Below are 27482 nucleotides of genomic sequence, written 5' to 3'. Positions count from 1 at the left end.
AAACAACTACAGTCAGGGTGTAAGGGAAACAGTGTGGCCTAGGAGCCCATGGCGCAGGGTCCTGGGGTCTCAGCCCACGTGACAGTCAGAGAGGTCTTCCCTGAGCCCCTTCACCAAAACTAATAAATTGCTCTTAGTACAGGTCAGCAATGGAAAGGGTCAGCACTCTAAAGTGGAGCGTTGACTGGAAAGGTGGCCTGGCGAAATCCTGTTACTTTTTACTCTAGATAACTTCAAGCAAGCATCAGATTTTACTCACACTGGCTTCTAAGTCCTCTGACAGTGAGGTTTTTCTTCTTTATTGTTCAACAATCTACCAGGTCTGAGCAGAAGTTTGAGATTCCTTTTGTTTTTGGAGGGATGAATTAAAGAGTTTTGTCCACAGTCAAGCACCATGGACACTCTAGGCAACCAGTCACTGCCTTTCTGGTTTACACCATCACAGTTTTTCCTTCTCATTGAGGCCCTGGCAGGAGGGCTTCCCCAAGTCTCTAACAGAGAAATTATGAAGTTGCCAGTATCCAGACAATCCATGACATAGGCAAACAATAAAAATAAAGAATATCCCTATCCCGCGCCCCTTTTAAAACTTACATAAATATCTGGTGAGGTTGGGACCACCTAAGCCTTGCTATACCACGCTTTCCTAGCAACTATTTACTGAGTCCATGTGTTCATGAATAAAAAGGAACACACCTGGAGGACAGAAGCTTTGTAACAGGTAAATTGCTACAATAAATAAAAAATCCTACCTGCTTTTGAAAGATTGTCCAAGAATCCCTGAGACATGCCCAAGTTTTAACTTGTTTACTAATTCATCTGGTAACAGTGATTTACATATACTGAGTACTTGCTCTGTGTTGGGTACTGTTCTAAGTGCTTTCCAACCCTGTGGGGTATACAAAATTAATATCTCCATTTTATAGATGAAGAAAATGAGGAATGGAGAGGTCAAGTAACTCACTGAAAGTCATGTGCAGCCAGCCACTGAGAGGCTGAATTTGAGCACTGACTCCTGTGCTCACCATCTTTTTTTTGTGTGTGTGACAGAGCTTTGCTCTCATCTCCCAGGCTGGAGTGCAATGACGCGATCTTGGCTCACTGCAACTTCCGCCTCCTGGGTTCGAGCAATTCTCATGCCTCAGCCTCCCGAGTAGCTGGGAATGCAGGCGCATGCCAACATGCCTGGCTAATTTTTGTAGTTTTAATAGAGATGGGGTTTCACCATGTTGGCCAGGCTGGTTTCGAACTCCTGACCTCAGGTGATCCACTCGCCTCAGCCTCCCAAAGTGCTGGGATTACAGGTATGAACCACTGTGCCTGGCCTTGGTGCTCACCATCTTAATCACTGTACTACTGCTTCTGACAGAAGTACATTCATTTGTTTGTTGTTAGAATTTGTCTCCCCTGGCTTAATCTATGGTCTTTTCACCTGTTATTAATGTACTACATAGTGTCTGCTAAGATGTCTCCATTAAGATACTCCATCCTCAGTAAGATGATTCACAAACTAAAAGGGATTTACCTCCATTGGGTCCAAGAACTATTCTCTTGGTCCTGATAAGTTTTGACTGAAATGCTGTACTCTCTTTTTCCAAAGAGTGCTGTTTTCCCTCAGCTAATAAGTGGTGCTATTTCTTAGGCTTGCACATTCTTGTAGATGCTGAAAAATGAAGTAGTGGAGATTCCAGGAGCTGAATTGTGAAAGATCTTGAAAATCATGTTAAGAAATATGGATTTCACTGGGCGAGGTGTCTCATGCCTGTAATCCCAACACTTTGGGAGGCCGAGGCGGGCAGATTATAAGGTCAGGAGTTCAAGACCAGCCTGGCCAACATGGTGAAACTCTGTCTCTACTAAAGATACAAAAAATTAGCCAGATGTGGTAGTATGCCTGTAATCCCAGCTATTCAGGAGGCTGAGGCAGGAGAATCACTTGAACCCGGGAGGCAGAGGTTGCAGTGAGTCAAGATCGTGCCATTGCACTCTAGCTTGGGTGACAGGGTGAAACTCTATTTAAAAAAAAAAAAAAAAAAGAAATTTGGATTTCATTCTGAGGCCCACCTGGAGTCCCCAAAGGGCCTTAGGCAGTGAAGTTTATTTACACAGGTCACTAAGGCAACCATAGTCTGGAGAATTGAAGGGAAAAACTGGAGACCACAGAACCAGTTAGGAGGCTTTCACAGAAATCTAGCTAAAAGATTGTTAGTTTGAGCCAGGTAGATGGAAAGAAACGAATAGAACCAATGGATGTGAATGAGTAGATATGAGGGTTATGGGAGAGGGAAGAATTAAGAATAATGGCTGTTTTTGGTTTGGGCAAAGGAGAGTTCCATTTGCAGATACAGAGAACAAGGGTGGGAGAACAGATTAGGGAGGAAAGACTGTAACTTCAGGTTTTAGCATGTAGACTTGAAAGTGGAATATTCAATGTATGAGTCTGAGTTTTAGAAAGGGGGATTGTGGATAGAGATAACATTGACAGCATGTGGACAGTCATTTGTGCCTTTTTGAGTATGTTAGGACCAAAGAAGGCTAGGGCAGAACCCGGATGAAAACCAACACTTAAGAGATGTAGGGCACAGGCAGAGAGGTGGAGGAAAAGCCAGGGAGCACACAGTTGGGGAAGTCAGGGCAGAGAGTGCTTCTGGAAGGAGGGCATGATCAGCAGGGTCAAATGTTAGGGAGAATCTGAGTGGCAGGAGGACTAGGAAGTGTTCACCAGCTTCAGGAACACGGAAGTTCTGAGCCATGGCTGAGGGCAGTTCAGGTGGGGCAACCGAGGCCATAGTTCACCAGTGATTAAGAGGTGTGCAACTGGAGAGTGTAGACATTTGTACTATGATACTTTGCTTTAAAGAGGAGATGAGCTGACACTAACTAGCTGCAGGAGTAGATAGGGCTGAGGATAACTATACCTACATCTACAACTACTTCCATGCCTATCTTCTCTTTTAGATTTAAGAGACTTGAGTGCTTAAACTTCAAGAGCTGCTGAAGGGAAGGAGTGAGTAGAAAGGAGAGTGACAGATGAGAAGATGTCTGGAGGAAATTGGATCCAAGACTGGTGGATGAAGATAGCAGCTTTGACAGGCAGAGAGACTCGACCCCCACCGAGACAGAGAGGAGGAAGCAGAGATGGGGAGGAAGGTGAGTTTGCAAGTGTGGTGGTGGGCAGGGTCCTGCCTGGAGTTTCTGTGTTCTCAGTGAGGTTGAAGGTGAGGCTGTCTGCTGCTGACTATGGGCCATGGGGGCAGAACTGGTGGGGCAAAAGATTTAAGGAGTGAACAGAAGGCAGCAGTGGATTCTGGGGAAGGTGAGGGGCAGCTGGCAAAGAAAACCAGTAAAGAGTTAGAGGATTGAGGATTACAGGATTGAGGACCAGATGTGACTGGAGGCCAAGGATTTAGATCCATATTGAATCCTGCATCAGTGGGACTTCTCTGTAGTAATCAGTTGCCAGGGCATGGGCATACGGAAGGTGAACAGTTGGAGTCTGTTCTTGGGATTCTTAAAGTCTGAGGAGCTTTTGGTACCTGGAGAGGAACACTCACCACCACCTGTGCTTTACTTATTGTTTAATCTATTCACAAACCTACTGAAGCAAAAATTGTCTAAACATTTAAACACGATTTCTATAGTCAGCAAATCAAAATCTATACATTTAACAAGTCAAATTATTTAAACATTGATTAAAAGCAATCAAATCCTCCTAAATATTTCAATTGAGTCACTAATAAGCCAGTTTTCTCTAAAAGCTTCATTTTGGTAAAGCACACATACCATTATAAGGATTCTGAAGTTTATGACACCTACACTTAAATCTATTATAAAAATGGGCTTGTAGACCTGAGAAATAGATGCTATCTCAGCTCAGGCCAATTTTTGAATTTAGATATCTAAAATAAAAATATATCTCAGTGCAGATCAAGTTTCAGATTATTAATCAATCAGTGAATTTCTAGTTGGGACCTGGGAATTGATTCAGCTTCTAAAATGATTAAAATCTGAGCTGGTATTCATCTTGTATATATCATGGGAAATTTTCAAGCCCATACGTTTTCCATGCAGTGGTATTGTAGCTGGATGCCTTTTCTCTACATGATGCCATCTTTAAGTTTAGTGACTATGATATGCAGATGTCCAGAAGATGTCCATGCCTTGATCCCTGCAACCTGTGAACATGTTATATTATATGGCAAAATGAACTTCGAATATACAATTCAGGTTGTGGACCTTAAAATAGGGAGATTATCCCTGAGTTATCTGGGTGGGCCCAATCTAATCACACGAATCCTTAAACTCAGAACACTTTCTCCGATGAAGTCAGAGAGTTGTGGTAGAAAGCTAGGACTGAGAGATTCAAAGTGTGAGAAGGACTTAGCTTGCCATTGTTGGCTTGAGAATGGAGAGGCTAGGACCTAAGTCCTACAACCATAAGGAACTGAATTCTAAATGAGTTTGGAAGTGGATTGTTCCCCTCTAGTAAGGAAGGCAGACCTGCTTATACTTTGCTTTTGACCTTGTGAAACCCTAAGCAGAGAATCCAGTCATGTTTTGTTGGACTTCTGACCTACAGAAACTGTAAGATAATAAATAGCTGTTTTAAGCTACCAAGTTTGTAGTAATTTGTGGCTGGATGTGGTAGCTAACACCTATAATCCCAGAATTTTGGCAGGCTGAGGTGGGTGGATCACTTGAGGCCAGGAATTTGAGACCAGCCTGGACAACATGGCAAAACCCTGTCTTTACTAAAAATACAAAAAATTATCTGGGTGTGGCAGCATGCAACTGTAATCCCAGGAGGCTGAGGCATGAGAATCGCTTGAACTTGGAGGCTAAGGTTGCAGTGAGCTGACCTTATGCCACTGCACTCCAGCCTGGTCGGCAGAGCATGATTCTGTCTCAAAAAATAACAAAAAAATAACTTCTAGTTGTCTTCCCCAGTAGCCAATCTCCCCTTCTTCTTTATTATACAATTCTCAACTTCTAGCTGGACATGGCTGCCTGGAATAAACACTATAGCTCCTAGCCTCTCTCCCTGGCTTGGTGAGCCCAGGTGCCTAAATTCTACCCAAGGAGACAATCAGAAATATTGGGTGCACCTTTCAGAAAGCTTCTTTCAAGGAAAGAGATGTGCTGTTTCTTCCTTCCTCCTTCCTGGGGGCTATTAAGCTGATGTAATGGCTGGAGCTCAGGGAGCCATCTTGGGTCATGAGGTGGCAAGCTAAGGATGGTAGATGAACAAGATGGGATACTGGGCTTTCAACTTATCATAAGGCTGCCGTCCATCCCTGGACTCTTATTTGCAGATTCTTCTATGTAAGACAGAAATGATTTCCTATTTTGTTTAAGCTATTGTTATTTTGGGTTTTACTGTTACAGCCAAACCTACTCTTAATCATTTTGCCTAATTAATATCTCATTATAATTAGTGGAGTAATACAGAGGATCCATTTTCCAGGAGCTGAACAATCAAGCCTGAGCAGTGAACAGTTGTCTTTTGGACATTTGAGTAATTCACTGTCTTATAACACACCATTGAACTGTTTTTTTTCTTAGTTGTAAAGTATGCCCAAATAGTCCCATCAGTATCTTTCGTTCTTGGGACAGTGCCAGATCTTGGAATTACTCACAGTTTTCTGTACTCACCCCTCCCTATTTACACAGATAAAGAAAAACAAATGTACCTTACAAATAGACAAAATGCCTACTATATTTATATTCTTCTACTTATCACAACTAACTAAAAATAGCCTATTATATTTACTCTTCTTCACTCATTATATTAACTACCTTTTGGCACACTTTATAGTGACTTCTTCCCTTCTGAATATCATTATAGACACATGGATTTAAAAAAATTCACCTTGTTGCAACTAACTATATTATTATCCTTTTGGTAATCAAATTGTCAAAGCATGTCAAGTGGGAGCCTCTTTAGATTTATTCCTTTGTCTTTTCAGCTCTACTTTGTACATTTAAAAAGTATTTTTGAACCATCCTTTTGTTGGGGTTGCGCTCCTGTCCAATGAGCACATAGTGAGGGCCGTACTGCTAGTGCCTAAACCACACACTTGCATCAACTAGAGCTTTGCTCTACCTTGGTACAATTTTTGGAAAAAATGAAAACCCGATTTTAAAAAAATGGTATCTTTGCTTTCTGTCATCAACAACATGTTCTGGGCCTGGAGTTATTTAAGGTGTGCAGCTATTCTCCAAGGAACCTGAGGTCTTTTGGTATATATTTTTTAAAATTGTGACTAATATTTGAAGCACAGCTCCAGTTTCTAAGAATGGATATCAGATTGTTCCTGATGTTGTTTTTAGGATTAGTGACAGTTCAAAAAGTTATTTCCTTTTAAAACCACAAATTCACCTTGGTATTTCCTATTTAACTCAAACATGATTAAACTTTTAAAATTTAACTTTAGCATATAGTTTAATATTTATTTTTCTCTACAACATACCTACTTGTATCCTGTAACACCCGATCCAAACTTCAATGGTATCTTCTCTTTAGTGATTGTATAGTGTCTCACTGACCACCATTCTCTAGTTGTTTTACGGACAGATTCATCCGGGCTGGGTCAATGGGACAGCGGCATAAGAAAGAGAGAGGGAGGGTTTGGCATACTGGCAGGAGAGCGTCTGAAGGAATGAATCATGGAATCCCAGGTAATAGAAAGCTTAAGAGAAAGAATACAGTAATACAGATCAGGAGAAAAAGAGATGGTGGGGATAGGCTGGAACAGGTACAGTGAAGATAACTCACTTAGAGAGAGCTTCACTGTGAGAGAGCTGGGAGGAAGGAGGCGGCAGTTAGAGTGTGGAGTGACTGAAGTTCAAACTTCAAAGGTGGAGCAGTTTCAGGAGGTGGCCAAACCAGAGGATGCATGGTTATCGATGTTTTCCATGGTCCACCTCCAGCTCTGTACACCCACTGTCAGCTCTGCTCACAGCCAGAGCAAACACACACACCCTAGTCTCAGGTAGGAAGGTAAGGGCCAGAGTCTATCTGGGATTTGGCACAGAAGGACAGACAGGATTGCTGCCTGCTGGCTGCTCTGCTATACATGCAGAATGTGTACCATGTTAAGACTAGGTCATACACCCTCCTTCCCTCCTCACCAGCCATAGACTCCAGGCCCTTCCCACACTTCTGCCTGTAGCGGAGCCTCTTGCCCTAGCCCATACGGTGCTGGTTTAGCTTCTGATGGTGCTGGCTGAGATCTGTGATGCTGGCATTCCTCACAGGAAGAAGCCTGCAGGGTATGCTCAGGCTAGTCCATCTGGGCCCCTGTGGGGGCCTGTCAGGCTCACCTGTGCCACCTGTCCCAAACAGCATTGAGCAGGAAGCTGGGGTAGGGGAACAGGAGGAGCAGAGGCTGCAAAGTAGTGCAGATCTGCCTTCTTGCCAAACCTTGCCCTGATCCTAGGGCTGCAGGCAGCAACAGATGCAGCAGGTGGCTGGGAGGGTAACTGGGGATGGGTGAGTGGGAAGGCCAGGTCTGGAGATGCCACAGCTCTACTCTTTTCTTAAACTTGGGTGTTTGGCACAGGGTCCCATGCAAGGAGGTGGGATACAGGCAGCCAGAGGGAGTCTCTCTCCTGCCTCTACTGGTTCTGGGGCAAGAGAGGGCAGAAGAAAGTGGTCAGGGGCTGGATGCTTGTCCTTGAAAGGCTTGGGTCCTCAGAGGGGGAAGATGAGGAAGCCAGAGAAGCTTGAGTATTTCCAGCCACCCAGTAGATTCCCCCGACGCAGGCGCAGAGACACTCGGTCCCCGGGGTCCAAGGGCAGTAGCACAGAGCTGGTGGCTGCCTCCCGGGTCACGTCTGGGTCATTGGCAAAGGCGGAGATGACAGGCCATGTGTTCAACATCAGGCTCACCTGGGGGGGGAGGCCAGTTAGCCCCCATCCCCCAGCTCTCAGCTCAGGACTCCCACTTTCCCAGGGGTTTCTTCTTGGGAAGCTGGGGCTTAATGGGCTCTCCCAAGAGGGCTGCAGGGTGGCCAGGGTTGGCCTCTGCATATCCTCCACGCTCAATGCCAGGCAGGCCCATTCCTCCCCTGGTCCTGGCCTCCAGGACACAGGTCAATGGAGGGTCCACCCAGAGGTCAGCTGGGCTCCACTTCTTCCTCCTCCCTCCCCTCCTGAGCCGGGGATGGGGCCCAGCGCTGAGGTCACCTGGACGGTTTGGCGGTTGTACACCTTCACCACATGGAACCGGAAGCTGTAGACACCCCGGACAGGGGCTACGAAGGAGCCCGAGGCCCGGTCAAAGCCACCGCCCTCGTTCACCAGCACCTGGGGGAAATGCCCATGGCTCAGCAGTACTATGGGGATGGGGGGGAAGGGGGACAGGGGTGGTGAGTAATGAACAGAAGCGGTGGCAAGTAGGAGCGAATAGGAGTGAACAGATTCAAAAGAAATGGTGAGAAGGAGAAAGGAGGGGATTACGTTCGGGTGGAGGGGCAACCGGCCAGTTTAGGGAAAGATGTAGGAAGCTGTTTTCTTAGCCTGAGGGACAGCAGAGTGGGCTTGGGACCCCTGCAGGGTCCTTCCAGTTCCCCTGGACAGGGGTAGGGGGATTACCTGGTCGAAGTAGATGGCCCCCGTGGTGCCATTGCCGGTTTCCCCTGCTGGCTCATGGTGGTGGCTTCTGACCGCAGCAAATGCCACTCGCCCAGGGGGCGCCTCTCCCAGGGCTGCTCCCCCGGGCCCCCCTGCAGTAGCTCGGCCAGGTTCACAGACCACCAGGCACTCCCCCTCCAGCAGGACGGGCTCTGACCCCTCCTGGGCCCACCCGGTCCCCAGGGCCAGAAGCACCAGAGCCAAGGGCAGCCCTGGACTGTGTAGGGGACCTGGTAGCCAGTGTGGCTTGGCTCCCAACATGGCCGGGTGGCTCTGCAACCCACAAGTGCCCCTGTCTTCTGCCCCTTTTCTGTTTCTGCTTCTCTCCCTGGACCCTCACCGCTGGCACCCTGCTCGTCTGCCCTCTCTAGGCTGGCTGCACCTCGTCTCCATACCTGGGTCCCGGCTCGGTCCTGCCTCCCACTCTCACTCCTGCTGTCACTGCAGTTCCCTCCTCCTTGGCAGAGCATGCAGTGACAGCAGTTGGGCTTTGGGAGGGAGAGGAAGGATGAAGCCGCCCTCCCGCTGGACGGGAGGGCTGCAGCCAGAGAGCTTCAGGGCAGCCCTTCTGGATGGGACAGCACTGAAGGCTGGACCTGGGGGGGATGGAGAACATACGTGTGTGTGCAAGGGGTGTGTGCGAGAATGTGTGAGTGTGTGCATGTCCAGAGGCAGCCCCTCAACCCCTTCCTCCTACTATTCCTCCTGTCTTCAAAATCCTCCACAAATCAACAGCCCTTCTCCGTGGCATCATTCTATTTGTTGGAAGAAAGGGGTACGCCACCCGGGGTAACCCCCTCCCCCCGCCCCGCCTCTTGGGAAGCTTTGGTGGAAAGTGCCACGATGTTTTGGCAGAAAGTGCTTGGGCCTAGAGCACCACCGGGCCAGTCACGCTCCCTCTTTGGTCGGCCACTTCGTCATTTGCGGGAAACAACTTTCAGCGCGTAGTTCCACTTTCCGAGAAATATCTGCGTAGAACGCGCGAGCACCCCGAGGGCCGGGAGACAGACGGGAGGGCTGGCGAGAAGCGCGAGGAGCCAGCCCTGGAGCTGCCGAGGGGGCTGGGCCCAGCTGCCCGTCGGGGCCGCGGGGCGCGGCGGCGGGATTGGGAGGAGGGCGCGCAGCCGGGCCCTGAGCAGGCCCAGCCCCGGGAGGAGCCGGGCTGACTCCGCCCCAGGCCAGGAAGTGACTCAAGAAACTGTTTGCGTGCGATGTGGACTAGAGAGGTCCCCGTTGGGTGAGGAACCCGGGAAGGCCCGCCCAGATTCGGGTCCCCTGCCCTAGTCCCCTGGGCTGGGGGCGCTGGCGAAGCGGGGGCCCGGCGGGCGCCGAGAGGACCCGAGGCCGGCGCGGGCGGCGGAGGCGGTAGGCGCGCCCCTCCCCCGCGCCCGGGAGCGGGGAGCGGGGTCCGCGGTGCGGAGCGGGCCGGGCCCGGGCGGTGGCAGCAGTCCGCGGTGGGCGGGCCCGGCCCGGCCCCTGGGCCCTGGGCGGCGCTCGTGGCGTGACGGAGAGGGACAGCGGACGGCTGGGGGAGGGGTGGGAGTGGCTTGAACCTCGGAAATAGCAGATCAGGGGCCCCAAAGGACAAACTAGTTCAAGCCCCTGCTGAGGATTCGTCTGTAAGAAGCCCTGTTGGACTCCTGGATATTGCAGTCTCCCAGGAGACTCCTTCTGGCCTCCAGGCCGAGCTGGAGCCCCCCACCCTTCCTGCTCAGGGCTTTGGTCATCCTTTTCCAAAGCCCAGACGCCCACCCCAGAGAGACAGCCTTGTTTACCGGGACTTCCTCTCCGGAGACAAGGCCTGTGGGACACATTCCCTCTCTACCTCCAGTGGACTCAGATGCTTGTCACCTCCTGGGGCTGTTTACCAGCGCCTTAACTTGGTGCGACCTGTTGATAGGTGGTGTAGGCCCAGAAACCAGGATTTGGGCTGAGGGTTCAGTGAAGCTCTGAGCCACCTTCTCCCCTTCCAGGGCTGGGGGCAGCAGCCATGCCTACCTGGGAGGCCCGCCCCGCGTCCCCAGACCGCTTTGCGGTGTCCGCGGAGGCTGAGACCAAGGTTCGGGAACAGCAGCCCCATGTGCAGCGCATCTTCAGCGTGGGGGTGAGCGTCCTTCCGAAGGACTGTCTGGACAACCCCCACATCTGGTTGCAGCTGGAGGGCCCCAAGGAAAACGCCAGCAGAGCCAAGGTGAACTCCCTCTCTCCCCCAACCCTCCAGGCACCAAGGACGCTTTCCCCGAGAGGCGGGGGAGAGGAGGGGAGAGGAGTGGAGAGGAACGGCCTGTGCTGTCTTACTGGCAACCTCAGTGCCTCTGAGTTTTGAGAAACTTTCCAACTCTGTATTAGTTTGGAGTTTCTCCTGAATTTCTGCTGTGATGGCGCAGCCGCACAAAAATCATTCTGTGCTCTTTGGGAGAGTAGCCATATCTGGCTGAACAAGTTGGCCCCACCAAGGAATGCACTGTGGGGTGGAAGGCTGGGCCCCATTGCTTTCTTTGGGATTAGGCTGGGGTTCTAGGATGTCTCAATCATGTACCAGTTTTGTGCTGGGAGTCTCAGTTTCCTTATCTTTAAAATGGGAATAACACATGTGGATACTCCAGGCATCCTGGAGCTCAGGAGAGAACAAGGAGCCTGGAGAGGCGCAGTTTACTTTTCCTGACCTTCCCTTCCTCCCAAATAGGAGTACCTGAAGGGCCTCTGCAGCCCGGAACTGCAGGATGAAATCCACTACCCGCCCAAACTGCACTGCATCTTTCTGGGAGCTCAGGGCTTCTTCCTTGACTGCTTGACCTGGAGCACTTCAGCCCATCTGGTGCCCAGGGAGCCCGGCTCACTGATGATCAGTGGCCTGACTGAGGCCTTTGTCATGGCTCAGAGCCGGGTAGAAGAGCTGGTGGAGCGGCTGAGTTGGGACTTCCTGCCAGGACCATCTCCCGGAGCCTCTCAGTGTCCTGGAGTGCTGAGAGACTTCTCTGCCTTGCTGCATTCCCCTGGAGATGCCCATAGAGAGGCCCTGCTGCAGTTGCCGCTGGCTGTCCAGGAGGAGCTGCTGAGTCTGGTGCAGGAGGCATCTAGTGGGCAGGGGCCAGGAGCATTGACTTCTTGGGAGGGGAGGAGCTCAGGCTTGCTGGGTGCTCAGTGCCAAGGAGTGAGAGCTCCCCCTAGTGATGGCAGTGAGTCCCTGGACACTGGATCTGTGGGACCCATAGAGTCTAGGGGAGCAAGGGGAGATGGTTACGCTGTAGAGAAGGGAGGGAAACAGGGTGGTCCCAGGGAGATGGCTTTTGGGTGGAAGGAGTTGCCTGGGGAAGAGGCCTGGGAGAGAGAAGTGGGGCTCAGGCCACAGTCCGTGGGTAGAGGGGCAAGGGAATCAGCACCCCTGAAAGGGAAGACCCTGGGAAAGGAGGAGGCAACTCAGGGAGGAGGAGGGGTCTGTGTCCACCGCGAGTCTCCCAGTGCCCATGGCTCCTGTCACAGGACAGCTCAGTCCCGAGGAGCCTCCCTCCTCCAGCGGCTCCACAATGGGAATGCCTCTCCTCCAAGGGTGCCCAGCCCTCCACCTGCGCCGGAACCCCCGTGGCACTGTGGAGACCGGGGTGACTGGGGAGATGGGGGGGACAGGGGAGACAAGCAGCAGGCCACGGCACGAGGTCGGGGGCCTCACTGGAAACGAGGTGCCCGAGGGGGCAACTTGGTGACTGGCACACAGCGTTTCAAGGAGGCCCTGCAGGACCCTTTCACCCTGTGCCTTGCCAATGTGCCTGGCCAGCCAGACCTCCGCCATATTGTCATTGACGGCAGCAACGTAGCCATGGTGTGAGTACCTGGTGGGGCTAAGGGCCTAGGGGAGGGAGGATGAGATAGGTATCTTTGTCCACCTTGGGGATGTGTACTGAGGGGCTGGCATTGTAACCAGGGTGCCAAGCCCCTCCTCTGGCTGACCCCTTCCCATTGCAGGCATGGCCTCCAGCACTACTTCTCCAGCCGGGGCATTGCCATTGCTGTGCAGTACTTCTGGGACCGTGGCCACCGTGATATAACTGTCTTTGTCCCTCAGTGGCGCTTCAGTAAGGATGCCAAAGTTAGAGGTGAGTTGGGCCTGGTCTTCTGTGTCCTGGGGTAGGCTCTGTTTCCACCTGGAGGAGAACCCTATTATGTTCTTTTTAAATAGAGAGTCACTTCCTGCAAAAGCTGCATTCCCTCAGCCTGCTCTCCCTCACACCCTCACGAGTCATGGATGGCAAGAGGATCTCCTCCTATGATGACAGGTACTTGCTCCTCTCCTGGCCCCAGGCTTGATATTCAAGGAGCCTAGTTGAAGATTGAGGGAGAGAGAAAAGCTCCTGGTGGTTTATGCTGTTTCCAAGCCTTGGTAGTGGGTAAGGGGCTAGTTATTCCTCTGTGTCCCTTATGATTGGGTTAGGTAAACCTGCCTGGCAGCTGTGATGAGATGAACTGTAGACAACCATGTTTGCTCATTTATCATTCATCAAACAAAATGATACCTTGTATTTATATAGTGCCTCACTGTCTAGAAAATACTGGTTTAGTGGAAAGATGGGGAAGCTCGTGACATAGATAGCTGACAGATGTCTTCTTATAACCTGAATTTCTAAACATGCAGAGAAACTTCCCTAACATTCTGGAAAAAACACAGTAAAGGTCAAAATAACAAGTAAAATGAAGAAACACAACCCATGAATAATAGGACTGTACAAAACATGGTATAATAGAAAGATCACTGGATTTAGAATTGGAAGAGCTAAATTTGAGCCTCAGTAGCACTCCTCATTGACTTTGACTGTGGACCCATGTCTTAGTGAATTAACCTCTTTGTCTCAGGGTCCTCCTCCATTCATGTACCCTCCTTGTGAACATATGAAAAAGATAAGGTGTGTGTCTGCATTGCTCAAGGTGTGCTCGGCAAGAGTACAGTGACATTCCCTCCTAACTTTGCACACACCTACTCAAGTGTGGCAGCGGGTGTATCTCCAATCTATAGTTGTGGAGACAGAGGGTCAGAGTGGTTACCTCTCTTAGCAAAGGGAAATTAGACCTCAAAACTGTCAGATGATATGAATGAAAATACAAGGCACACTTCTACCATAGTCTGCATAGGTAATGTGAGAAATGAACAGATTTTAGAAAGCCAATTAACCAAGTTAAAATATTTACAAGTTCTTTATTCTCTAGAACATTATTCAGATTTTAAAAATTAGTTTCCAAACCATAGTGATTATATACTTAACGTAATATAAATTGGGAATTCGCCCATTAACAGTGAATAAGCACAGTGGTGCATAGTGTAGGCATAGTGAATGAATGTTGCTGAACAACATACTGTGTAATGAGATCATAGTAAAATATACTTAACCAGAAAATACCATTTGCATGCCATAAGTGTACCATATACATTTGTAAGTCATTTCCTTAATTTGTTTCCCAGACAGAAGCTTAGAGCCTGATATCTGTCACACCTGATCCTGACTCCCAGTTCCCCCATACCATGCTGTTCTTCAAATACTGACTGCTCACTTAGTACTCGGTGCAGGAGGTGGGAACACTGGGAACAAGATCTGATTCGTGACTTTAGAGAGCCATAAGAAACTATAAATCAAACACTACAGGAACTCAGAGGGAAGGGAGCCCCCTTCTGGCTGGGGTTTTGTGGGAAAGGAAAGATTTGTGAGTTTTTGTATTGATTGAGAAGACTGTGGGATGGGCTGGATCTCTGGGTTTCTAAATCTGTTAAGAACACCACCCACCACCTCATGAGTCCTACTTTGTCTTGTAGAATCAGAATTACTGAAGTGGGACCCAGGCATCTTTTTTTTTTTTTTTTTTTTTTTTTTTTTTGAGACAGAGTCTTGCTCTGTCACCCAGGCTGGAGTGCAATGGCGCTATCTCGGCTCACTGCAATCTCCGCCTCCCGGGTTCAAGCAATTCTCCTGCCTCAGCCTCCTGAGTAGCTGGGACTACAGGCATGCACCACCACACCCGGCTAATTTTTTTGTATTTTTAGTAGAGATGGTGTTTCACCATGTTGGCCAGGATGGTCTCAATCTCTTGACCTTGTGATCCGCCCGCCTTGGCCTCCCAAAGTGCTAGGATTACAGGCGTGAGCCACTGCGTCCGGCCCATCTGTTTTTTAAAGTTCCGCTGGTGATTCTGTTCCTCAGCAAGTTTTCGGAAGTGCCTTCCAGATAGAGGGAATAATTGGAGAAACCTGGAAGTCAGCATTAGACATATTTGAAGAGCAGAGCATAACCTGATTATTGATTTTAGCTGGAGTTGAGATTGCATTAGGGAATATTGGGAGAGATAAGGCTGTAAGAGTGATTTGAGCTGGGCTCTAGAAGGCCTTAGCTGCCAGGCCTGGGCGTGTAGACTTTATTTGGTAAATAAAGGGTAAGTGTGGAAGAGTTTTGTATAGGGGATAAGCATGCTTTCTTGGGGCGGGGCAGGGGAGGCTGGAGGGTGGTGAGTGGTCAGAGGCAGGGACCCCTTGTTAGGAGGTTATGCATGATCTCAGTTGCAATATATGAATTACTAGGGTAGTTATGGTGGGCTTGGGAAGGAAGGGAGCAGAGCACAAGGCTTTTCAAAGGCAGGACATGTTGGATTTGCAAGAGATTGGTTGGGTAGGGTGGAAGACAGTGTCAGAGCTAGATCTTACTGTTTACTAACGAGACGCAAAGTGTTGCGCGAAGGACTGTGGTGAGCAGATTGGATGCTACTGGGAGACCACCTTGGATTCATCTTTGTTTCCTCTCTAGCCCATAAAACCTGTATCTAGTCAGTTGCCTGTAGCTGGGCTAAGGTGGGGTACGGGGCCAGATCTCCATCACCAGAAGTTGCTCATGGGAATTAGTAACATTTTTGAGGTTGGGGCCTTGGAGTGTCCCAAAGGGTTGCTGTGGTTATTTTTATTTTTATATATTTGGGGGGCATAGAAGTACAGTTTTGCTACATGCATAGTGGTGAAATCTGGGCTTTTAATGTAACCATTATCCAAATAGTGAACATTGTACCCAATAGGTAAAATTTAAACCTTCTCTCAGTTGCTGTGGTTTTGGAGACAGGTTCATGGTGAGGCTGGCTGAAGAGAAAGATGGGATAATTGTCTCCAATGATCAGTTCCGGGACCTGGCGGAGGAGTCTGAGAACTGGATGGCAATCATCAGAGAACGGTGAGAATTGGGCACAGATGCAGACCTTTTTCTAAAGCCAGCTCTGCTCTGGCCACAGGGTGAAAACTCTGGGAAGGAGGTGAAGTTTTCTTGAAGGATGGAGCCAGCAGTTTCTGGTGATACTGGTTTCAGTTGTCTGGGAGGTGGGCAAGGGCCCTTTCTATGACCGTATATTCTCTTTCACCGTCCAGCCTGCTGCCTTTTACCTTTGTGGGAAACCTCTTCATGGTACCTGATGACCCACTGGGGCGAAACGGTCCCACCCTGGATGAATTTCTGAAGAAGCCAGCCAGGTAATCAATCTAGACTCCTTGCAGACAGCCTCACCTTGGCCCTCTCTTGGCAGGCCCGGAGGCTTGGGTGGAAGTGTGACCTCAGTTTTGGCCAGCTTAATTTTGCAGTGGTTTGAGTTACCTTGGCCTTGGCCATGATAAGCTTCCCAGGGAATCCTGACGTAGAACCTCCTTGCTGGGAGGGAAACACCTGCTTCCTGTTTCCCTTAATCAGTGTGTTTTATGGAGTTATTTGGAAAATGGTTGCTTATACTGAGAGCCAGTTGTATTCTGCATGCCTTCTGCTGACCATTACGTAAGTGATTAATTGAGGACCAGAACTAGATCATGTAATAGTGGCAGAGGTCACCGTGGTTCCCAAAGTACGGTCCATCGCCCCTTCAGAAGTGGGTTGATACTGCCACTAAGTGGTCAACTTCAGGAACTTCAGGACTTCTCCCCGAGAGCCAGGAACAGGCAAGGTAATTAAGAGATGGGTAGCCTACTAAGATCTAATTTCCCCCCCAGGATGCTCATCAGCTCTTTTTGATCTGTTTCTTCCCAGAACACAGGGGCCTTCTAAGGCTCAGCATCCTTCCAGGGGCTTTGCAGAACATGGTAAACAGCAGCAGGGGAGAGAAGAGGAAAAAGGTAGTGGTGGCATTCGGAAGACCCGGGAAACAGAGCGGCTCCGACGCCAGCTGCTGGAGGTGTTTTGGGGTCAGGATCACAAGGTGGACTTTATCCTGCAGCGGGAGCCATACTGCCGGGACATTAACCAACTGTCTGAGGCCCTGCTGAGTCTCAACTTTTGAGCCTCACCTGCTTGAGTGGCTGCTGCCCTGTCAGCTCCAGCCACCTCCAGCTCAGCCCTTTCTGGGAGAGTCTCTCTGGTGCTCACACTCTTATTCAGAGCCACCCTGAGTTGACGCTTTGGATCAGGAAAGCCACTCTGGGACAGGTCCATAAAGTGATCTGATCTTACCGAGTCAGGACCTCAGCCAGCTCTCAAGAGGTTCTGCTCAGCCTTAACTTCTCAACTTTGCCTTAGCACAGGGTTTCTGTAGGGAGTAGGGGCTGCTGGGGAGGATTAGTTCTGGAGACTGAGACTGTTGGCTCCACCTCCAAGCTGAGCTGAGGTGGAGGGCAGGGTGGGTGGGAAGTGACAGGAAGTTAAGCCGTTTCTCTCCCTGGCTGCTGCTCTGGAGGGCCAGAGGACAGGATGCTCCCTGGCTGAGCTCCTGGGTGTGTGGAAGGAGATGCAGGGCCCTGGTCGGGCCACAGCATTATGTGGACTGGGCCGCAATAGGGTGGAGTGAGCTAGTGAAGAAGGCAGAGGGCCACTTGGCTTCTGATCCCAGCTATGCCTGTTTGTGACCTTGATTGAGTTTCTTGGGCTTTACTTCCGCCTATAAATCAGGGGTAAAAATACCTGTTGGGAGGAGAAATGAGAACACAGAGGAAAGCTTCTTGGAGAAAAGGTGCTTGGACCAAGTCTCAGGTGTGTTGCCTGTGGCTGCACAGGCTCCCTAACCAAAACCTCACTTTCAGAGAGATGTGGGTCCTCTGTCTCCAGGGTCCACACCCTAGATTTTAACACTGCATTCTCACTATAACATGCCCTACAATGGCTGCATCCCTTTTGAGCAACCTCCAAAATCCACATTTACACAGTAGGTAAATTAGGGACGACTACATTATCAAAATACTCTCAGGGTTCCTATAAATGGCAGCTCTCCTGTTGTATTCACGTTTGTTTACAGACTAACAAATGTGTTGGCAAGTCCCTGGTTAGATGCACTGCACTTGCTAGTATTGAGATGAACACATCGATTTTTCACCAAATCGGTGAAGCCATGCTCTGCAATGACAATAATAATGTGATCTGACCCTAATGTTTTTTCTATGGAAGACATATGTTGCATAAAGCGAGGCATACTTCTGCTTTGTGTGTGTGTGTGTGGGGATGGGAGGACTTAGAGAAGTTGCACCAGTTGGTTCTAGATGAACCAATTATCTGGTAAATGAAAAGAACCAGAGTTGGAAGGCACTTGACTGGCCACCAGACCAACTCTGCTATCACTGGCATGCTCTCTCCACCCTGATTCCTATAGGTCATTGCCCTGGATCTGCTTGAAGTCCTCCTGTGCCAGGGAATTTACTACCTCCAAGGTAGCACATTCCCTGTGTAGATGGTATTAATCAGTACTCCTTCCTTTAGTGCAGCCTAAAGTATGCTTTTCTGTTACTTCTACCTTTGAGGCTGATCATCCCCCCAGGAACAATACAGAGCCAGTCAACTTCCTGGAATCCAAGACCAGATAAAAAAGTAGGACAGGTGCCCTTAGGTTCTGTTCTGTGGGCCCTGTGGCGAGTCTCTGGACAAGATCTTTTCCAGGTCCTGACTTTCTGCCTCTCTCTGAATGGCACAGGCAGTTGAATACTGCATAGAGTGTGTAATGATGATGGGGAGGGTCATTGGGTCCTTGTGTGCTTACCCTTCCCTTTTTGGTGATTTACACCACTGCACCATACTGACCCAGGCTGGGGGCAGGTGTGTTGGAGATAGGCTGGTCAAGGAGATGATAATGATTCAGAGATAACCCAGTGTTCCCTGAGAAGAAGAGAGTGTTTAATGTGGCCTGAACTGGTGGCTGGGGGGACTGTGTCTGGTCAAGATGGCAGATGTCATAGCTTTAGGTAGGTAAAAATGGTCCTAGATGAAAACTTGGGAGTCTTTTTTTTGCTGATAGGGTTGTTTATAGTTCTTGATTGGTTTCTTTTCACTTTCAGTGATGGTGGGTGTGCAGTAGATCAAAAGTATCTTCTGCCCTTTTGTGCTAAGGGCCCTGGTTGAATGAGTGGTTCCAGTCAGATGAGAGGCAAGTCCTAAACTTACAGACAGGGATGCTGGCTTTGTTCTGCTGCAGCCTGATAAACTGGGATCACTGTGTGGTTAGTAATGCACTTGCCATTTGGTTACACAGACTGAAGGCTATCCCACACCTGGGCCTCACCTCTTCCTCTTCTGGCATCCTAATGGCACTCTGACAGCATCGAGGGTGACTACAGGGCCCACTGGAAATGGATCACCATTCTCTCTTCTAGTCTCTACCTTTATCATAACCTGATGTTTCAAACTTGTGACCAGTTCTTTTGGTAGCTGAAGGACCAAGAAGGGAGAGGCTGAGGAGACAGACTGCCCATTATAACTTTCAAAACCCCATATGGGGAAAAGAATCATCTAGGGTGACATTCCTTGAAATAAATCCCAAGAGAATCTAGGCCAAAGAGATGAGCCAAGGTTAGTGAGATAATTTATTGCCTAAACTGCAGAGCATTCTCTGCACAGCATAAAGGAGAAGTGGGGCAGCAGCAGGACATACAGAGAAACCAAACTGGGAAATATTACAATGAGTTGAAAAGATTAAGCTCCCAACCTGATGAGATTACAGCCTTGAGACAATAAAGTGGAGCAACAGAACAATGGGAAGGAAGAGGACTGGGGAAGGAATCTAAGAACCAGTTGGTTTCAGCTGTCTAGAGGAGCTGAGCCTATTCACAGTGTCAACCTGGAAGCCTGTGAGGGACAGGCCTCAGGCCCTTGCCATGACCTACTTAGGCTATGACTTCCTTCAAGGCAGCCCCTAGCTCTGGGAAGGAATACTGGTAGCCAGTGGCCAGTGTTCGCCGTGGGGTCACCTTCTGGCCCTCCAGCAGCATGATGGCACGCTCTCGCCCAAAGACACCTTGCACCACAGTGCTGGGGAGAGGGATAAAGGCTGGGCGGCCCAGGGCAGCACTTAAGGTCTGGGCAAACTCAGCATTAGTGGCGGAGGATGGAGCCACTCCATTCAGGACCCCGTGCACGTGGCTTGCTTCAAGAGCATGGGTCAGGATTCCTGCCAGGTCCCTGATGTGTATCCAGGGGAAGAACTGTTGGCCTGAGCCGATGGGGCCCCCGAGGCCCAGGCGAAAGGGCAGCAGCATGTGGCCGATGGCACCACCCCCACGGCCCAGCACAACCCCTAGAGCAGGCAAGAGGGAAGGTACAGGGGGGCCTCTCAGCCTTGAAGCAGCCCCACTGCTCCTCCTGGTTTCTGTTTCCCCTTCCTCACTCTCCCCATGCTGTCTTGGCTCTGTAACAGAGGTGAGCAGTATGGCTCTCTTTAATATTTACACCTTCTCCTCTGCAGGTTGGCTAGAAGTGGTGGCATCCTTTCACTCTGTAATCGTAATCTCAGCTCTTCTGATCCCATCACTTCCCCAGCCCAGAGAAGACATTCCAACCCTGTCTGATACATACCCAGGCCCCTGGTTCTCACCTGAGCGCACCACCACCTGGCGTGTAGAATCTCCAGGAAGCCTGGCTGCAGCTTCCCATTTGGTTACAAGGTTGGAGAAAAAGTCAAAGTCCCCTCCTGGGCTGTCTTCATCATACTCTGCAGTCAGACTGGGCTGGTAGTAAGCTGCCAGTGGAACACACTCATTTGCCCTGGGTGTCCTTGGTCCTTCCTGGATCTCTGCAGTGGAGGCTCCCCTTGGCCTCACCTTCTTTGGCCCTTGGGATCTCCCCATTTGGAGACAGAGCTATTTGGATATTTTCCCCTTGAGCTTCTCCATGACCTGAACTGTTCCTTCCCTGGAGGAACTCTTTGGTTGCAGGGCTAAACTTAGAGGCTGCTAGAGTGTAGCAGTTAAGAACAGGAACTTGGGTACCAGGCTGCCTGAGTTTAATCAGCTTCCTCATTTATTAACTCTGACTTCATGCAAATTACTTAACCTCTCTGTATAGAATTTTCACATCTTTAAAATGGGAATAATAGTACCTACCTCATAGGGTTGTTATAAGGAATAAATGATAATAAGCATAAAACATTACAAATAGTGGCTGGTGTGTGCATTATAATTGTTTGCAATTACTTGGTCCCAAAGGTGACTTAACAGCAACCAGGAACTCTGTTCCTAAAGAACTGTGGTGTGAGAAGTAAGGGATTGGGAATAGGTGGACTTTTCCCTGGCACTAAGAATGATGCCACTCTCCACTCTTTTTCAGGGTCTAAATTTCTTAGTGAAAGTACGCAAAGGTTAGGACAAACATGCATGGATTAAGGGCCTAGGAAGTCATTTTGCCTGGAAAAGACCAGTGCTCTGCTGTGTGCATAGCTACAGAGGTCTGAGTTACCCCCTCCACCTGGCTAATATAAGGGGTTGATGATTTGGGGGCATACCTACACCTGTGACTAAGACCCACACCTTGGGAGGTTGTGGGGCTTTGGTGATGGCTTTAGCCAGCAATTGGGTGGTCTCCAGGCGGCTGCTGAGAACCTCTTTTCGGAAGGTTTCATTCCATCTGTAGAAGAAACATGGGAAATAAAAAGCCACTAAATACCTAGGTGCACATATCCCTCTCTGTCTTTTCCTGGGAGCTGTTTTATACCCATTTCTAGTAAAACCCTGAATTTTGGCTTAAGAGAAACAGTCGGAGTCTCCTGTAGAGGGAAAGGGCATACATTTCCTGGGCATCCTGAGTTGTATGTGAGGACTTAAGCCAACTGGCTGAGTGGAGGAGCATGTGGGCATGGAGGAGTAGAGCAGAATGAGTAGTCTGGGATATAGGTTTAGTTCAGAATCTGGCAGTTGCATTACCCATGGAGGTTCTCATTAGTCAGACACTCTCCTCCCTATGCGCTAGTGGGTATCAGCTTTAGGGGCCAGGCTGACCTTCGGAGAGGGTTGAGGATGTTCTCTCCGGCCAGGTTGACGGCGGCATCGCAGCTCGGCAGCCCGGAAGTAGCGAGCTCATCCTGTCGGAGAAAGCAGACAGTTCCCCTGCCCGGCCCTACGCCGCCCAACTCTGCCTTCCCACCCCCGTCTAGAGGATGGGCGTACCCACGAGATCCGGCCGGGCCCGGGCTGTCGGGAGACGAACGTCACTTCGTGGCCCCTGGCATTCAGCAGCTTGGTTAGGGCTGTCCCAATGAAGCCCGTCCCGCCACCTGATCGGAAAATACAAATTGTTTATATTCCCGGGGAGTCAGGTGGGGGCGCCTTCCGTCCCCGCTGTGACCCCCTATTCCGGCGCCATCCCATCTGACACTAGACTTCTCCCCACCTCTCCCCCTCCCCGCGTTGCAGAGGTGACAGGTCACAGGGATTAGGGAGATTCGGCTTTTCTGGCTAGGAGGCCGAGGCAACGTTGCCTGTGCACGAGACAGTGCCCTCCCGGAAGCGGCTTCCCAACCCTCAATCTCGGACTGAGCCCGCCCCTCACTCTCTCTTTCTGCCTTCTCACCCATAAGCACACGCATAGCGACTAGAACCTAACGCGCCTGCGCAAGGTTTAGAGTTTACCTCACTTCGGACGCGACTGCGACCTCTCTGCGCATGCCTTTTTTGGGAAGCGCGTTCCCATCGCGGTCTTCATCTTGTGCTTGGCCCTCCTCGGCAACCCGGAAAAACTTGTCTGGCAAGTGAGGCGGGGGAAGCACGCGGTGGGAGGGATTAATAGACCCGGAAAGGGCAGAGGAGGTAAGACTTTAGTGTAGAAAACCAACCAAAGCAAACCCAAACCAACAAAACCCTTCACCTAAAACCCAAAGCTAACCAGACTGCAGAATTCTGGGTATCTATTAAGTTGGCGGGTCAGTAATACAAGAGAACCCTTCCACCGGTAATCTGGATTTCTTTCCGCTCGGCCAGTGTTTTCTTCTCCCTCTTCCCGCTGGCTCCTAACAGCATTTAAACATCCCAAAGTTCTCCTCATATTAAAATAACCCTTCTCCAGATCTTTTTTCCTCCAGCTACTGTTGTCTTTTTTTTTTTTGACTTCATAGCCAAACTTCCCAAACGTGTGCTTTGCATTTTCTACTTCTTATTTCACTCCCACAGGGTTTGTGCCTTTATCATTCATTTCCTCATTCTCCAAGAACAAAAGTTTCCCATGTGTCACCAAATCTAATGCCTAGTTTTCTTGACCTCTCAGTATCATTGGGCATCTGCTGATTTCTTCCTCTCTTTGAAAATGTTTGGCCTCAGTGAAAGACGTTATTTTCTGGGTCTTTCTCTTACCTTTTTTCAGTCTCTGATGCTCGCTTTACCTCTGCTAAGTTCTCAAAACATTGGTGTTCCTCAGAACTGGGTCCTAGGACCTTCTCTTCCCACTCTGCACTTTTCCACAGGCATCTATGCCTTGAATTCAGTTACCGGTCTTTTACAGAAGACATATGCAACTCAGATCTCTCCTCTGAGCCCCTAATCCCTATAAAAACTTCTTACTACACACCTAGTTTTGGATGTCTGAAACCCTGTTGATTTTAAATACTGAATCTCTTCCAGATTTATCTAAGAGGGGTCTTTGAAAAGTTCATGGAACTGCCTCGTGGCAGCTGCCCCCTTCTGCGCGGTCACGCCGAGCTAGCGCCTGGGCCTGGAAGCAGGCCGCAGACCCTCAGCTTCGCCTACCGCTTCCCGACCATGGACTCCTGCAAAGTGAACGAGCTTCACGCCTTTGTGAAGATGTGTAAGTAGGATCCAAGCGTTCTGCACACTGAGGAAATGTGCTTCCTGAGGGAGTGGGTGGAGAGTATGGGGGCAAAAATACCACCTGCTACTCAGAAAGCTAAATCAGAAGAAAATACCAAGGAAGAAAAACCTGATAGTAAGAAGGTGGAGGAAGACTTAAAGGCAGATGAACCATCAAGTGAGGAAAGTGATCTAGAAATTGATAATGAAGGTGTGATTGAATCAGACACTGATGCCCCTCGAGAAATGGGAGATGAAAATGCAGAGATAACAGAGGAGATGATGGAACAGGCAAATGATAAGAAAGTGGCTGCTATTGAATCCCTAAATGATGGTGAATTGCAGAAAGCCATTGACTTATTCACAGATGCCATCAGGTTGAATCCTCGCTTGGCCATTTTGTATGCCAAGAGGGCCAGTGTCTTCATCAAATTACAGAAGCCAAATGCTGCCATCTGAGACTGCGACAGAGCCATTGAAATAAATCCTGGCCTGGCGCGGTGGCTCACGCCTATAATCCCAGCACTTTGGGAGGCCGAGGCGGGTGGATCATGAGGTCAAGAGATCAAGACCATCCTGGTCAACTTGGTGAAACCCCATCTCTATTAAACATACAAAAAATTAGCTGAGCATGGTGGGGTGCGCCTGTAGTCCCAGCTACTCGGGAGGCTGAGGCAGGAGAATTGCTTGAACCCAGGAGGCGGAGGTTGCGGTGAGCTGAGATGGTGCCATTGCACTCCAGCCTGGGTAACAAAAGGGAAACTCCGTCTCAAAAAAAATAAATAAATAAAAAATAAAAAATCCTGTTTCAGCTCAGCTTTATAAGTGGCAAGGGAAAGCACACAAACTTCTAGGCCACTGGGAAGAAGCAGCCCATGATCTTGCCCTTGCCTGTAAATTGGATTATGATGAAGATGTAAGTGCAATGCTGAAAGAAGTTCAACCTAGGGCACAGAAAATTGCAGAACATCAGAGAAAGTATGAGCAAAAACGTGAAAAGTGAGAGATCAAAGAAAGAACAGAAAGAGTTAAGAAGGCTTGAGAAGAGCATGAGTGAGCCCAGAGGGAGGAAGAAGCCAGATGACAGTCAGGAGCTCTTTTCCAGGTGGCTTTCCTGGGGGAATGCCTGGTGGTTTTCCCAGAGGAATGCCTGGAATGGGAGGGGGCATGCCTGGAATGGCCAGAATGCCTGGACTCAATGAAATTCTTAGTGATCCAGAGGTTCTTGCAGCCATGCAGGATCCAGAAGTTATGGTGGCCTTCCAGGATGTGCCTCAGAACCCAGCAAATATGTCAAGATACAGAGCAACCCAAAGGTTATGAGTCTTATCAGCAAATTGTCAGCCAAATTTGGAGGTCAAGTGTAATGCCCTTCTGATAAATAAAGCCTTTGCTGAAGGAAAAGAAACCTAGATCACCTTATGGATGTCACAATAATAGAAGCAGTGTACCTCTGACCTCATCAAGAGAGCTGGGGTGCTTTGAAGATAATCCCTATTCCTCTTCCCTAAATGCAGCTGAAGCATTTTATAGTGGTTTGCTATTAGGGTATTCATTCAGATAGTGTTTTCCTACTAGGAATTACAAACTTTAAACACTTTTTAACCTTAAAAATATTTAAAATAAATTTAAAGAGTCTGTTAATTCTTATATTTTTCTTTACTAATCATTTTTGATTTTTTTTCTTTGAGTTATTGTGCAGGGAAGATACTTAATATATAGAAGATTTTTGCTCTAATTTGAGTGAAATACAAGTTTATTAGTGCGAGGCAAACATAACTAATTTGAGGATAAAGTTTGGGTTGGATATGTGGTTCCTGAAGCATTTTGTCTTGTCTTTTTAAATGCTTTATCTTTTTCTTTAAAGATTTATTTCAATAAAATTAATTGGGACCACCAGTATTTCAGTAGGACCTGGGTAGGGACTGGAAATATTTGGCAGGGCAGCAGCAATCTTGCTGTGTTTTATATAATATGCATCCTTGGGGCAGGTTGCCCTTAAATGTTACACTGTGGTGAAGGGATGATTATTTTGTAATGCTGCAGTAGAGTTGGAGTACTTAGGTCTGTTCTTGTCTAGTATATCTAATAAATGTATCATATTATTTCCACATAGGGGAAATAAGGGAATACTTTTCCTTTTGTATTTCTATGCTTAAAATTCTCTTTCTTAGTCAAAAAATGCCCAGCTCTGTGTCTGCTTTCTATGTTTTTCTCCCTTACTTTTCTTGGGCTAAAGACAGGCTTTTTCTGCCAGTATCATCACTGCTATCATCATTAACAGCATAATTATACAAGCATATTTAATGCTGAGTTTAATTAATATGTAATACATATGGTAATTGTAGGGTGATACCCACAACAACTGTAGTTTCTTACTTGGCCATGAGAATGCTTATTTAGGCAATCTGGCAAAATCTTGTCGTATCAAAAGACATTGGAAAGAGGGATTCCCTTTGGTGTTTGGTTTTCTACTTAGAAAATAACTATTGCAGATAGAGTTTATCTTGTGGTATTCATCTTTGTATTTTGAAGATAATAAGGTTTGAATTAAATTGATATACACGGAGGGGAACCAATTTTTTTGATCCAATGTAAATTATAAATGAGATAATCCACACTTATTCATTGTGGAGTTGTTGAGACTATGAAAGACTCATTGTTTTTGTATTCAGCTCTTCCTTAAATAGTGAAACCATACCCCTACCTCTGCTTGCTTTCTTTCCCTCCCCTCCCATGATAAAGAAAATGATAAATTTTCTGTTGTGCATTCAATTCTTATTTTAAATAAGACTAAGTATAGGCACTGTACCTGACATTGCTATGTTTCTACCAATGTTTCAACTTAAAGTGCTAGTGTTTAAAAATATTTTCAAGGGATAAGACCTTCCGTACTTTGCTTATTTGAAGAATCAGTGGTAGGAGCAGTGAAGTAAATTCTATGGAGTACATTTCTAAAATAGCACATTTCTGAAATCATAAATAAGTTTTTTCAGGTTCTAACCCTTTGCTGTACACAAACGGACAGAAACGCATCTGTTATGTAAATGAGAAAAAGCTATTATGCCAATGGAGCATGCTTTTTAAATCCTTTAAAAACACTCTCCAGATAAACTTGCATTTGAGCTTGCGTGTTCTTTTTGTTAATGTGTATTCTTTCTCAAAATTGCCAATGTGTACTTGGCTTAACTCAAGAACAGTTTTTTCTGGATTCCTTATTTGATTTATTTAACCTAATTATATTCTGATCTTGCAAGTATTACCGTAAGTGTATAAAAGTAAAAGTATCTCCTTTAGCAACTGAACTACTTTAGTTAAACTTTGTAGCTCTTAGAGTCTATCTGACACTGGAGGTTAAAATATTCAAACCTTAGACAATAAGACATGAGAAATTTTCATCTGCACTTCTGGGTGTAGGGGCAAGTGCAGCTGGTTTGCCCTTTAGGAAGACAAGGATCTGCAGCAATCACAAGGACTTTGTTCATTGAAATGGGACTGTTTTCCCCACAGCTGCTTCCTGAAACAACAAAAGGAGCTGAGCTAAGTCAACCTCTGGGGCATCAGGTCAGCCCTTCTGGGGTAGGATAAAAAGTCAGAGAGGGATCTTGGCTGCTCCCTCAGCTTGGGCTGAGGCAGAGTAGGATGGGGGATTTGCTGGTGATGGGTGCCTCTGCCCCTTGCCAATGCCACCTGTGTGAATATTCCCTTGTTCATTTTGTTTGAACAGATTTTTGTGACTTCTCTCAGGCTCTGAGATGTTACTTGCTATTCACATCATCATTTTACATATTTCTATTAATATATGGTAGAACCAATCAACCAACCAACCAATCAACCAACCGAAATCCTAATTCT

General features: G+C 48.2%; 3 protein-coding genes, 1 non-coding gene and 2 pseudogenes across 7 annotated transcripts; 4 read left to right on the top strand and 2 right to left on the bottom strand.

The window, feature by feature from the left end:
• Positions 1–260: 260 nt before the first annotated feature.
• On the bottom strand, positions 261–9571 carry CBLN3 (cerebellin 3 precursor). Its single transcript, XM_012468209.3, has 3 exons — positions 8597–9571; positions 8189–8308; positions 261–7891 (listed from the first exon to the last, which is right to left on the bottom strand). The coding sequence occupies exons 1-3, from the start codon at positions 8894–8896 to the stop codon at positions 7694–7696; spliced, it is 618 nt and encodes a 205-aa protein (XP_012323632.1). The 5' UTR covers positions 8897–9571; the 3' UTR covers positions 261–7693.
• Positions 2038–20993, top strand: KHNYN (KH and NYN domain containing). Of its 3 annotated transcripts, XM_012468109.3 has the most exons (9): positions 2038–3150; positions 10609–10826; positions 11322–12457; positions 12599–12729; positions 12813–12909; positions 15703–15831; positions 16023–16124; positions 16669–16813; positions 20300–20993. In XM_012468109.3, the coding sequence occupies exons 1-9, from the start codon at positions 3039–3041 to the stop codon at positions 20306–20308; spliced, it is 2079 nt and encodes a 692-aa protein (XP_012323532.1). In that variant the 5' UTR covers positions 2038–3038; the 3' UTR covers positions 20309–20993. The 3 variants fall into 3 exon arrangements, with proteins under 3 accessions (XP_012323532.1, XP_012323515.1, XP_012323522.1); XM_012468092.3 differs by having other exon boundaries at positions 2041–3150; positions 16669–20993; XM_012468099.3 differs by having other exon boundaries at positions 2043–3150; positions 15724–15831; positions 16669–20993.
• Positions 5999–6124, top strand: LOC135274478 (U4atac minor spliceosomal RNA). Its single transcript, XR_010342302.1, has one exon. It is a non-coding gene; the product is annotated as a U4atac minor spliceosomal RNA (small nuclear RNA).
• SDR39U1 (short chain dehydrogenase/reductase family 39U member 1) lies at positions 19404–22421 on the bottom strand. 2 transcript variants are annotated; one of them, XM_012468142.2, is made up of 6 exons: positions 22399–22421; positions 21996–22102; positions 21828–21910; positions 21335–21456; positions 20429–20572; positions 19404–20131 (listed from the first exon to the last, which is right to left on the bottom strand). In XM_012468142.2, the coding sequence occupies exons 1-6, from the start codon at positions 22412–22414 to the stop codon at positions 19722–19724; spliced, it is 882 nt and encodes a 293-aa protein (XP_012323565.2). In that variant the 5' UTR covers positions 22415–22421; the 3' UTR covers positions 19404–19721. The 2 variants fall into 2 exon arrangements, with proteins under 2 accessions (XP_012323565.2, XP_064230789.1); XM_064374719.1 differs by having other exon boundaries at positions 22378–22406.
• On the top strand, positions 21080–24507 carry LOC135274228 (putative protein FAM10A5; annotated as a pseudogene).
• On the top strand, positions 24418–26747 carry LOC105729356 (hsc70-interacting protein-like; annotated as a pseudogene).
• The last annotated feature ends 735 nt before the right edge of the window (positions 26748–27482 follow it).

This window comes from Aotus nancymaae, unplaced genomic scaffold, assembly GCF_030222135.1.
Source record: "Aotus nancymaae isolate 86718 unplaced genomic scaffold, 86718_ANA_hifiasm-v0.15.2.pri h1tg000011l, whole genome shotgun sequence".
Classification (NCBI taxonomy): Eukaryota; Metazoa; Chordata; class Mammalia; order Primates; family Aotidae; genus Aotus; species Aotus nancymaae.
This window is presented reverse-complemented; position numbering and strand designations above follow the sequence as displayed.